A 13,945-nucleotide genomic window follows, 5' to 3' on the forward strand; every position below is an offset into this window, starting at 1 on the left:
TGGCCATATAATGATGTACCATTTTTCCTCAGGTGCTCTATTACCCTTCTAGATCTTCATCTGAGTCATGGTTGCTCTGTCGATAAGAGTGTGGAATAGTTTGGAATGTTGGTAATTGTGTAATGAACGAGCCCATCCTGAAACTCACCGATTGGCACGAAAGGCAATGAAGGCTGACTGGGTCGAGACATGCCAATGGCATTCACAGCATAAACTCTCAATCTCATAAACCACTCCTTCAATCATTCGCTTTGCCTCTGTAAGAGAGCTCAGTTAGGAGATCAAAGTTGAGGCGCCATCCATCTATAGCTCTTCTTTTTCTTTCTCTCCATGATGTAACCTGCATATGGAAAGGTCAACAAAGGTCACTGGAAGACACCAGGAGTGAATTGATTGAATGAAATTAGCACAGTACTGACAATATAAAGATAAACTTGAGGGTACCCCCAAAGACAGAGCTTTGTCTCTTTGGTAAGTCCCAGGTTCTTCTATCAGGCTACAAGCACAACCATCAAACATCTTGACCCCATGAGCTTAAAAGTGAGATTTCATCTGTTGGATTAGCTGGAATGAGATCTAGCTCTTTGGTGTAGATAGTATAGGATCAAGCCCAGTTCCTTGATGTTGATTAAGCAGGATGCAGTTTTGTTTCTGATGAAGAGAATATGGGAACGTGTCTCTCTAATGGGGATGTGACTTGTTTATCAGACATGGACAGAACAGGATGGAGTCCTGTCTTTGATGGGATCGAGAGAAGAATTTGACCTGTCCCTCTCCGACTGATGGGATTACACTTGCTTGGAATGGAAGGATTGTCTTGCTCATATGATAGGATGATGTCTGAGATGAGAGTAGTGAGATTGAATCTATTTTTGGAGAACAGAAATGGACACATTCATCTGTTTGTGATAGAATATAATTTGTTTTCTCTGGTATGAATGGGGATAGATTTCTAAGTAGATGGGATGGGTCTGGAATTTGTTTCTCTTCATGTAGATATGGGAGGGGTGGCTGTTGTTTCTCTGATAGGGATGGGATGGATAACTTCTACCTTCCAGATGTGAAAGAGGCACCATGCTGTGGTTGGTCTCTGATAAGGATAGAGTGGAATAAGTTACAGATTCTCACTTACAGAGATTAGATCACCAATAGGCAAGAATGGTGTCTCTTTCCTTGATATACATAAGGCAGGATGGGAGTCTTTCTAATGACAGTACAGAAAGGCAGAGTCAGTCTCTTTGATATGATGGGATGGATGGAAAGAGTCTTGATATGGGCAGGGCAGCATGGAGTATATACTGAAGTTTATGTGGATGAGAGTTGTCTCTTTGATATAGGATGGAGTAGTATTGGAGTCTATTTTTTTTCATGTGGATGGGCTCTGTTCCTTTGATGTAGATGGGGTAGGATGCATCTTAGTATCAAAAACTCACAAAAGTATTTTCAATGACTGTCACCCAGAATTTTTTGGCCTCCATCATATTTTGGTGGCTCCCCACTGTACAGTGCAGTAATCTTCTCCTATGTTCAGGATCACAGGAGCCTCTGGAGGATCAGGAACATCTGGAACCAACATATACAGAGAAGACAGTTGTGACAAATCATAGCTGTAGAGAGAAAAGATCACTATAGTCCTGGATCTGATAATTATACATGATACATCTTTCTCATCAAGTGACGTGTGAGTCTGATGCATCGATTGCACAGGGATTTCGCTTAATTTAATTTGATCATCATGTCTATTCCGCCTCCTTTAGACATCAAGCTCAAGATGGATCACAGAATAAATAAATTCCATATTACAAGTCATACAAATGCAATATAAAGTAAAACAAAAAATATAAAAGTTAAATTAATCCTGCCAAAATGACATAGAACTGCCAAAAGTAAGCATTGATAATCCTTCCATAAAGAATTTAAAAACTTTAATTGAAATAGGCTAAACCGTATTCAATACAATTTTTTGAAATAAATATGCATTTACTAAAATCCCCAAAATCATATAAGTAGTTTCCTGCCTGATCAGAGAAGGGAGATCATTCCATTCTTTTATTTTCCAGAAGGCTATTCTATCTGATGTTTTCTTAAAATGATAGCTGCTAGAAGGAGGAAATATTAATTTATTTAACTGTGCAGTCCTTGTTGATCTAATGCACACATGTAATGGAAACATGTTAAAGCTTTGCCTTAAACAAAATACAAGCTTCAGTTGACAATTAATGTAGTTGAATTAAAAATGATGTGGCCGTCTCCCAGCTGCATTCCCTTAAAACACAACTTTTGTAAAACCCCAAGTCTCTTTAGCACTTTCTTTGGTAAACTCAGACATCAAGGACTAGATTCAGCAAATGGCACCCAAATTTGGGCACTGAAAAAAATGGGTGCTGAGCACTGTTCTATAAATGACACTCTGAGTTGGGCATCCTTTATAGTTAAAGCAATTTTTTACTGAGTGATGACAAAAATCCAAGACAACACTAAACAGCAAAAGGTACAACAGTGTACATGACTGCAAACAAGACATAACAAAAGCACTCATTTATAAGAATAACCCTCCCCCCCAAAGAGAAACTCTCCCACCACCTCTCCCTCCTCCCATCCTTCAATTTTGGGTGTGAAGATTTATACCAACTGAAACCTGGTGTAAATCCTCATGCCCAAATTAGGCATGGATCTCCCATATTCTCTAATACTGTGAACATCTTAAGTGACCACCCCGACCCACCCATGTCCCTCTAATGGCCACACCCCTTTCAGCTGAGTGCTGAAAAATGTGTGTTTGCATCTTTACAGAATAGCAAGACATTTATGTAAATTCAAATTATTGCCATCTAGCTGCAATAATTATTATCACCCAATTATTGGTGCTAATTGGCTTCATTACTCGATTAAACTGTGTGTACAAATTGGGCACATGCACAAATTTGCATACACAATTTTGAGCACCATTATGAATTTGGGGGCAAATGTTACAATAGCCCAAAGTGGTAGTATCATCCATACTTAACAAGTCTTTAATTTGTCTAATAAGCCAAAGTTTTGTAAAATATTTTCTTCACTGTATATCAACATGGATTTCCATGTTTAAGCAGAATCAAGTGTGACCCCCCCTCTCTGATTTTTCAACACTCAGCAAGATGAATCTCACACACATAACTTATGGATTAACACTAGATAAAATTTTATCTTTTTGTGCATTCCAAAGCAAAATTCATCTTACATGGGTTCAGCATCAAGTGGTTCATACTATCTACTGAATACAGCAAATCAAAGTTATGGTCCAAAGAACTTGACAGGGAACCAGGTTAACAATATAATCTGCATAAGAATAAAACAATATGCCTAACTCCTGTCAATCCCTCCCAAAATGTACTCAAGAAAAGGTTTATTAAATTACTAAGGGACACCGAAGAAGCCTGGGGAGCTCCCATCCCAAACATCCAGGAAGAACTGACCTCCTGCTCCACTTTACTCTGCATGCATGTATGATTTTTTCAGAAAGCCAGAGAAGCATTCCTATAATGCTTAGTTCACTTAATTAAATTGAAGATGGATGACCAACCTATCTTACATTAAAATCGCCTGTCCCCCTTACAATGACTTTGACAGTGATATCTGCCTGTGTCTTCTCCTGCTGGGTTCTGCACCACTACAGTGTATGTGCCTTCGTCTTGCTTCTCAGCTCCTTCAATGATGAAGACACAGTGGTCTTTGAATGTTTCCACGCGAACTCTTCCTTCTAGCTCTGAGATCACCTAAGTACAGTAACACAGAGATGAAATGGAAATGGTGCTAGCTATAGCTCGACTCTGAAGTCTATCAAACAAGAGAAACAAGTCTCTAGCATTCCTGTGCTAAACTGCTGCCACCTTGAGCTGCTTCCTGCTCTATAATCTGTCTTCTCTTGTAGAAACCTAGTACATGGAGAACAGAAAAAAGGAAAGAAGAGGGCAGGCCAGAAGTAGGCGAAGGACTACAGGGGTTTTGCTGGATCAGTCCTAGCAAAGAAGGTCCCAAAAACACACAGGCAAGTGGTCCGTAAGATCCAGGCAGCAAAAAAGAAGAGCAGACTCCTGTGATAAAATAAACAGAATTTATTATATGTAGATAAATATAAAACAAACACTCACTTTCTTCTAACCACCCAGCTATGGCCATGTTTCGCCCTTTCAAGGCCCTGCATCAGGGGCTTAACATAAAACCAGCAGGAGCAAATCTGTTTTATTTTATCAAGTGAGTCTGCTCTTATTTTTTTTTACAGTCCTAGCAAAGGCAGGAGTGCACTGGGAAATAAGCAAGCAGTGAAGAGGTAGAAAAATATTACTGTTTTTGAAATGGTGTTTATATGTGTGTGTGCATATGTGGTCTGTGTCTTTTACCAAGTGTGCCTAATTGCAAGTGATGTAGGCAATCTGTGTATGCATGTGTCTGTTGGTGCAAGTGATCTGTGAGCGCAAGGGCACAGAACACCTTTTAGTTACCTGATGCTGTGTGGGGGCAAAATGATGAACAAACCATGATCCCAGTGGCCCACCCCATTCCACTGCCTATATGTATGGCTCCATGATGGAGGCTATCTGTGTATGTGTATGTCCGTGATGCAGGATAGTCTGTGTGTATATGCATTCATGATGAATGTGGTCTGGGTTTAAAAGCAGAGGGTTATGGATTACCTGTGGGTACTTTTATCTGGGAAAATGAGAGCAATCTACCCAAGTAAATCACTAGCTGATTAAAAACCCTGAAAACTGCCCTCTATGGGGGTCACCTTTGCAAAGCGTTTTCCAGGTCTAAAGCATTCTTTTCATGTGAAAACTGGCTCATGCAAAACTATGAATATGGTGTTTCTAGAGGTCGTAGCCTAGATGGATCAAGGTTAGTTTTACAAAGTATGAATGTGATTACAAAACATAGGGGGACAATTTGTATGTGGGCGCCTTCATTTAGTGCCTCAATGTGAGCGGTGAGAGCCTAATCTATAATAGCGCCTGGGCACCCAGACTCTGTTCTAAAATACTAGTGAACCTGGTATTGGCATCATTACATTTATGTGCCGTCATAGAGCTGGTGTAACTATGGGTGCCTAAATATGGCAGGAACTGGGAGCCCTGCCCAGTAGCGAACCAAGGGTGGGGTGGTGGGGGCAGTCTGCCCCAGGGCGCAGGCAGCAAAGGGGTGTTGCGAGCAGGTGCACGGCTGTCAGCTCTGCCGATTCGCCTGTCCCCCTCTAACATTACTTCTTGTTGCGGGGCAGAGGACCGACAGAACCGACAGAACCGACAGCTGCGCACCTGTTCTGCGCACCTTTTAGCTTGGAGAAAACAAGGAAAGGTCAGATGATGCACCTCAGGGTGGTGACACACTGGGGGGGGGGGGGGGGGGAACGGCAACCTGTCCTGGGCGGCAAACAAGCTAGTAGCGCCACTGGTCCTGCCCATTACCCTGATATGCTCTGCCCATGCGTATCCCTCCCTTGCATTTATGTGCTATGCCACTTACATGCACCCTGCAAGCACTTAGGCATGTAGTGTATGTTTACCCACAACTGTGCTAGTATAGTATCTGAAGGCGACGAAACAGTGTGACAAGCGATGGCCGTAGCTAGAAGGTTGCTAGGATGTATAGAGAGAGGTGTGACCAGCAGAAGAAAAGAGATTTTGATGCCCCTGTACAAGTCGTTGGTGAGGCCACATCTGGAGTATTGTGTTCAGTTTTGGAGGCCGTATCTTGCTAAGGATGTAAAAGAATTGAAGCGGTGCAAAGAAAAGCTACGAAAATGGTATGGATTTGTGTTACAAGACGTATGTGGAGAGACTTGCACACCTGAACATGTATATCCTGGAGGAGAGGAGAAACAGGGGTGATATGATACAGACGTTCAAATATTTGAAAGGTATAAATCTGCAAATGAACCTTTTCTGGAGATGGGAAGGTGGTAAAACGAAAGGACATGAAATGAGATTGAAGGGGGGCAGACTCAAGAAAAATGTCAGGAAGTATTTTTTCACGGACGAGAGTGGTGGATACTTGGAATGCCCTCCTGTGGGAGGTGGTGGAGATGAAAACGGTAACGGAATTAAAAAATGCGTGGGATAAACATAAAGGAATCCTGTTCAGAAGGAATGGATCCTCAGAAGCTTAGCCCGAGTTTGGGTGGCAGAGCCGGTGGGGGGAGGCGGGGCTGGTGGTTGGGAGGTGGGCCTTGTTCTGGGCAGACTTCTACGGTCTGTGCCCTGAAAATGGCAGAAACAAATCAAGGTCAGGTGTACACATAAAGTAGCACATATGAGTTTAAATTGTTGGCCAGACTAGATGGACCGTGCAGGTCTTTTTCTGCCGTCATCTACTATGTTACGTGGGCAAGGGATGAGTAAATGCAGGCACCCAGTTATAGAACTGCCCTTATAGGGTACATGCACACCTGGGGCTCCTTCTGGAAGCCTATTTTATAAAATAGGACTCAGCCACCTTTTAATAAAATGTATGTCAAGGTCAAAGTAGAGATCAATTTATTTTCATATACTGCAAAGTCATAACAGGAGATCTAAGTGGTTTAAAACAGTGTTTCTCAAGTTGGTCCTGGAATACACCCCTGCAAGTCAGGTTTTCAGGATATCCACAATGAATATGTATGTGATTCATTTGCATACACTGCTTCCATTGTATGTAAATCTGTTTCATGCATATTTATTGTGTGGATATCCTGAAAACTTGACTGGCAGGGGAGTATTCCAGGACAGACTTGGAAAACACTGGTTTACAATACAACAAATAAAATGGGGGAGGGGGGGGAAGCAAAAGAAAAAGACAAAACAAGACAAAAGACATGGAAGGAAAATACAACAGGAAAATAAGATTACAATCTATTCCAAAAAGGGAAAAGACAGGATGGAAAAAACAGCTGTCGGCTAAAAGTTTAGGGCCCAAATTATGTAAACTGAAATTAAGGAAAAGCCTGCATTAAAAATGAGACTTAAGGATTTCTTTTTGAAAGTCTGGAAAGAGGGCTCTGTCCTAAGGAAAAAGAGGAAGATTGTTTTAGAATGTAGGGGTGATAACACTAAATCAAGTTTGTCTAAGAGCATCAAGCCAAATATGGTGATGGGAGGGAACAGTGTTGGCAAGGAGAATGGTTTTTGGAGCATTGTTGTAAACCACTGTGATATCTCACTGAAGGATGGTATAGAATGTATTCAATAAACACAAACATATATGGGATAAATACTTAATACACAGAGCTATTAATCATGACAGAGAATGTGTGGTTACCTGTACGTGTTTATTTCTGTGTGGTGTAGTGTGTAGATGTGTTAATTTTTTGTGATCTGGACTTCTCTTTCTGGTAGGTTGTATGTTTATTTTTGTGTAGTTCATTGTGCGGTATGTATATGTACTTCTATTGTGTGTGTGTGTGTGTTTCTGTGTATAGTATGTGTGAGTGCATTTGTTTTCTTCTCTGTGTTGGATGTTGTATATAGAGGCCCGTAAGAATTTCAGAGGCCTCTAGTAGCTCTACCTTATTGGACTTTTACTTATAATAACCCTACACAGAGCCACCGAGAGACCCAGCCGGGCCCGGTGCAGGACCAGACCACTGTACCCCCCTCACTCGGGCCACCGCCGTCACTGCCTCACTGCCTCACTGCCCCCCACACTTGGACTGCCACCGCCCACCCCCTTACTGACTGCTACTGTCCTCTGCTCCTTTCTGCGCATGCCGCCCAGGACCTGGATGATTGCATTAATGCAATATTGCGTTAATACAATCATCTTGGTCCTGGGGGCATACAGCAAGAGCAGGAGAGAGACCAACCTCTTTTGAAGACAGACATTGTCCCGGAAGCAGGCAGGAAGAAGTTTGCCTGCACCAGGCCTGGGGCCCCCTTGGATGTCGGGCCTGGGAAATTTTGCCCCCCCCCCCCCCTCAGCGGCCCTGACCGTACAGTTTCTGGAGCAAGGTGCTGGCTCTCCTTCCAGGGATTGACAATGGTAGGCGAAGATAAATCTTGTAGGGAAACTATGCTGGTATAAAAACCCAGCACAATTCCATTCCTTTGTCTTTGGCTCCTGCTTCCCTAGCCATTGCACCACTACTGTAAAGGACAGAGGGACTCTGGCTGACATACCCACTGTATCTGGAGGTTGCAGTAACAGAGCCTATAAAACTGCTGCACTTGCCACAGGTGGAAGCTGAAATGGGAACCAACCCACCCCAGGTCATTCCAAGGAGAAAAGGAGAAGTGCTGAAAGATCAAGCCTGAGGAACAGGAAGAGACCAGAGAAGATTGCCCAGAGATCTACAAGGATAAAGAAACTCAGTAGCAGAGTCCTATCTGGGGAAGTATACACCAGAAAAAGACATTCAGCACTATTTAACTGACCAGGAACTGCTCCTGGTTGGTTAAATAGCATGTAACCCAATGAGCGCTAATATTTAGCTCGAGATAGCCAGTTATCTTTGCTGAGCATTAACGCTTAGCACATAGGGCTAGATTCTATATATGGCACCTGAAAATTTTGCATGGAAAAAAATAACACCTAGGAGTATTCTGCAAAGCATGCCTATATTTTATAGACTACACCTAAATTTCCCTGAGGTTTATAGAATATGTCGAGCACCCGTCCATGTGGCTAAATTTAGTCGCGGGCAATTACACCAAGTAAAATTTGGTGTAAATGCTGATGCCTAAATAAGGCACGGACCGGGTGTATTCTATAACAACGTGCATAGATTTTAGAAACGCCCACGACCCACCCATTCCACGCTCATAGCCATGCCTCCTTTTCAACTATGTGACTTAGAATTTACACACATCACGTTATAAAATATGGATAGACTGTTGTGCTTGTAAATTATAATTAATGCCAATTAGTGTCAATAACTGCTTGTTAATTGGCAATTATCAGTGCTGATTGACTTGTTAACTAATTAAGTTGCATGCACAAATCCAGAATACAATTGGATTTGTGCGTGCAACTTTGCCCACGTTATACAGAATCCAGGGGATAGTGCCTAACTGGCTATACTGCGCAATATAATTGGCTAGTCACAAATGTTCAGCACTTCACCGGCTAAGTGTAGCACCCAAATCATACTGCCTAAATAGCAGTCCTATGTTTGGCCACAATAAACTTAACTGGCCAGCGTTGAATATTAACTTGGCCAGTAAGTTTAAGGCAGCCAATAAACCTGGATATTCAATGCCATTCACCAGAAATGGCCTTCATTGAATATCTGGCCTCAGCATACTTAGCCAGTCTGCCTCCTGTGGGCTGAATATCAGCCAAATTGTGTCTAAAGGCTCAGGGAACTCTGAAGAAACTTTCAAAGAATGGACAGAAAAACTTCCCTCTGGGCTGTGGTGTAGCCACAGGGGGGCCTTGGAGGCCTGGGCTGCCTGACTTTGGGCTTGGCCTCTCCAAACTGCAGTACCCTTAATGGCTGGCGGGGATGCCGAAGCCCTGACTTCTGATGAAGTCTGTAGCCTGAACCTCCCATGGTGTGAGGAAGTTAGTGGCATGCTTTCTAGCTGCTGACGCTGGCCCTCCTTGTGCATACTTAATTTGTGTGCATGAACTGGGCATGTGTGAGGAGTGCTGTTGGCAGCTGGAAAGCATGCCACTGACATCTTCAAACCAGGGGAGGTTTGGGGTGTGGAGCTCTTCAGCTGGTGGGCTTGGGAATCCCCACCAGCAAAGGTAACATTTTTAATGGTAGGGGGGGGGGGGGGAGAGGAGAGAGATCATAGAGGAATGTTCAGTTCCCCAGTCCACCTCAGGGCCTCCAAAACATGGGCTGCTGGCTTTGTCCCTGCTCTGGGGAAGGACCCCTAGAGAGAGCAAAACTCTAGAGGGGCTTTTATCAGAAACCTCTATTCAGACTGAGTATCCATAAGGAAACCTAAGATAGACTGCATGTGTTGGAAACCATTTTTCTACCTTTGCCGGTATATAGTTGATGCAGTGAAATTGTGTGGTGTACTTTTGTTTCTGTGGTTCTGTACATTATTCATAATTTGATGTTGCTGCAACATGAGTTTCAGTAATATAAAGGCAATGCATAAGCCAGGAACTTACTTTATTACTGCTACTCAGACTGTCCTCTTTACTTGGATCTGAAGGGTCTCCACATCTGGACACTGCACTTCCACCCTATATCAGTAAAATATGATTGAGATTGAGCGGAGAAGAGCAGACCAATTGAGTCAGGCTCTGAGGTGCAGAGGCATGAGGAAGGTGTGACAGATGAACATGGACGACACGAGTGATGGAAAGAGGCTGATAGGTGGGTGAGGGTGACAGAGAACTGTGATGGACAGATAGGACTGCGATACCACAAAATGTTAAATTTCAGAGAAGAGTAACTGACAGATGCTAGAGTGCATTGTGTGTAGTGAAATAAAGTGTCATTACTAGAGCAAGATGGAGCTAAGTGACTAGAGAGAGACAAAAAAGTGGTGGAGGTGTGCGCTTGAGATCAGAATGAGAGGGGTAAGATGAAAAAATGTGACCACGGTAACACAGAGACATGTGATGGGGTAAAATTGGGGGACACAGTTTGGATATGCTACAGACATTTGATCGAGGAGAAGATGGAGAAGAGTGACTGCAATCAGATAAAGGTGACTAGTTGGTAAGGATAAGGTGAAAAGATGTGTTTAGTGCAAGATGAAAACAGTGATTGGACTGTGGATGCAGTCCTGAGGTAAGATGGAAAGGTGTGGTTGGAGTAAATTGAAGACATGGGTTTGAGATTAAGTAGGAAAGGTGTGGCAGGGGAAGGGTGGAGATAATTAAATTACCATGATCATTAAAGTTGCTTAATAATAATGCAATTGTTAGTCTTACATGGTTTGAGCTTTCTATATTTTGGGAAAATTGTGATCATTTTTTGATAATTCTTCTGGCAGTTTGGAATTTTGGGGTAACTAAAGCGTTATCAGATCCATCAGAGTTAAAGAAAAAAAAACGATTCAGCAGAACAGCAATCCCTGGAACTCTGAGGCCCTGGATCTTCTGAGAAAAGCCTGTAGAAGAGCTGAGAGATTATGGAGAAAGTCCAAGGACCAGTCTCATTACACGCTTTGGTGCTCTAATATTAGGAAATATAAGAATGCATTATCACTGGCTAAAGTTGACTATTATGATCAGAAGATACAGCAATCAGATAACTCTTTAAAAAGAATTATTCAAGATTTTTAACAAGCTAATGTGTACAGATACTATTGTCTCTGTTCCTCGGAGCTTACAACTATCTGCGGATAGTTTAGCTAATTTATTTCAGATTAAAGTAAATAGAATTAGACAAAGTTTTAATCTAAGTTCAGGGGATTGCGTTGAGTTTTGCCTTATGGCACCTGTCAAGGTCATTAATCTTCCTGGAGATAGATTCTGGGATTGTTTTTCTATGATTTCTTTTGATACTGTTACTAATTTATTGAAAATGCTCTTTAAGAAGTCTTGTGGTCTGGATAATTGCCCATATTATTTATTGCAGACAGTTCCTGCAAACATACCTCACTGTTTACTAAGCCACATGGCAATGCCGACGCAGCTCATTCAAAATGAATGGGCTGTGTTGGTATTAGCGCATGGCAGCCACAAGTATGGCTTAGTAAACAGGAGGGTTAGTGTCATGGCTGACAGTGTTGATTAGTTCATTACTGGCTGTTACCCTGACTTCATCTCAGAGGTAATTCTTACACCTATACCAAAATCATTTGGCACTGATTTGACCATAGTTTTATTTATTTATTTGTATTTTGCTCACACCTTTTTCAGTAGTAGCTCAAGGTGAGTTACAGGTACACTGGGTATTTCTCTGTCCTAGGAGGGCTCACAATCTAATTTTGTACCAGAGGCAACGGAGGGTTAAGTGATTTGTCCAAGATCACAAGGAGTAGCAGTGGGATTTGAACCGGCCACTTCTGGATATCAAGATTGGTGCTCTAACCATTAGGCCACTCCTCCACTCCTTTATATTACCATTCAGCCCTAAATGGGGACAGATCTCCCAACACCACCAGTTACTAAGTTATTCTAACCTATACTGAGATTCTGTACCACTATGCTCACCACTCTGTCCTATACATCTCTGCTACAACACGCCCAGTTGTCTCACTTCTACTTCTCTGTCACCCTGCAGCTTACCCTCACACTCATGTTATACTGTGCCCCATTTCTCCATTTTAAATTTGCTGCCAAACCTTCACATTCCAGGTACATCATGCCCCACCTCCGCAGTCTACACTAACTTCTCTCTCTCTGTGCAACACCATGCCCCACTTCTCCATACATCACACACAGCCCTGCATACCAAGCACACTGCTGTTGACTGTATGTTTCCTGTAACCTAAAAGGGTGGGGATCAGCTGCATATTCAGTTCCCTATTCCCAGCCCTAAGACCCTAGCAGCTGGCAGTTATGGGAAGGCTCAAAGTTTCCGTTGTTATAGTTGATAATGATAGGTCGGTAGCAGCATAGGCGGTCAGTGGCCCACCTGTCTGGGGAGGCTAAAAGGGGTGGGGTCAGGGATAGTACCAGGGGCGGTCCCTACAACCATAATTGTCTGACAACACACAGAATAAAGAGTAAGAAAAAGAGGAGGGAAGATGTTGGATCAGTGTGCAGAGATGCTAGGGGTAGTCTATTCCAAAGTGTGAAAAGTACCTCCTAATAAGTGAGATTCAAGATTAGCAGTGAGGGTTTTCTTGCAGTGCTTTGGTGTATACAATTTGTCATGGTGGAAAAGAGACTGAGTCCTAAGGAAAGGTTGCTGATTATTGACAAGCAATGCCTTCATGTGCATGTAAAAATAGATTTATATATCATAAATGATATATCATATTTTAAACTCAATTATTTCAAGCGCTTACCAACAACACTAAACCACATGCACATCTATGGAAAAAATCAGCATCAGATCCTGCAAAATATTCTAGAACTGTGTCTGACGTTATGACAAATTAAAATAAATTAAAGTGTTGATGTCACCTCAGTAAGGCCAACACACAATCCCTCCACTGCAAAACACTATGCACAAACTTGTGCAAACACACATTCAGATCCTTACTGTACCATAACAGCACTAACTCCCAGGATTCAAAGAGCAACAACCTTATGCATGAAAAGGCAGCTGTAAATATTACACTGGGTAGGCCCTAATACATCAATACACCACCCAATGAGAAAACAGAACAAACAGGACCGCAACAAGATTTCTACATAGATACATGCTAGCAGAATACCGCACCTTGGTCACATATGCAAAACACAGACAGACCCTCAACAATATGAAACTAGGAACCACAGATCAGTAATAGGGATATGAAAGCAAAAACACTGAACTGGAAACCTCATGAAATCACACTCTGCATACAGCAATACTACAGACATAGAAACTAAAATCCAAACGATCAGAATGCACATTTTTAAAAACTACTATAACAAAACAGCGAGGATGACCTAGAAAGGATGAGTGCAAAAAACTTGTAGTGGACATTAATAAAGCACATTTTGTTCAACTAGAAGTACATTTCAAAGTGCAAACATCCAATGATTGCAAAACTGTGGTCTCAATAGGAAGACTAAACATGGTGGAGGCAGGGCCCAGCATTGTTATCACCCACACATTGTGTGCTCCCTGGCACAGGGACAGCCACCAAACAGCGCATTTGCTTCATTTGCTCTATTGAAGTTCATGAACGTGTGACATCGAGATTTTCAATTGGAATATATGAATCTTAACGCTGACATTTTTGCTGAAATACAGCCATGTTGAGTCTCTGATCTCCAATTGAGACCCTGTTCTGCAATCATTGGATGTTTGCACTTTATGACCACATGATTGTGGACTTATGTGCATTAATAAAGAACAAATTTTCAACTAAAAGTTTTTGGCTTTCATCCTTGGATTACCCTGACTCTAAGTCATCCACCCTGTTTT

At 42.3% G+C, this 13,945-nt stretch overlaps 1 protein-coding gene across 1 annotated transcript in view; it reads right to left on the reverse strand.

Annotated features, from left to right (window-relative positions):
- The window catches only part of MYBPC3 (myosin binding protein C, cardiac), a 98,617-nt gene that overhangs the window by 39,772 nt on the left and 44,900 nt on the right, over positions 1-13,945 (reverse strand). Inside the window, exon 14 of the mRNA XM_030202438.1 lies at positions 3,596-3,755. Coding sequence (XP_030058298.1) covers positions 3,596-3,755 — 160 coding nt within the window. The remainder of the gene's footprint in view (positions 1-3,595; positions 3,756-13,945) is intronic.

The sequence above is a fragment of the Microcaecilia unicolor genome, chromosome 4 (genome assembly GCF_901765095.1).
Source record: "Microcaecilia unicolor chromosome 4, aMicUni1.1, whole genome shotgun sequence".
Lineage (NCBI taxonomy): Eukaryota > Metazoa > Chordata > Amphibia > Gymnophiona > Siphonopidae > Microcaecilia > Microcaecilia unicolor.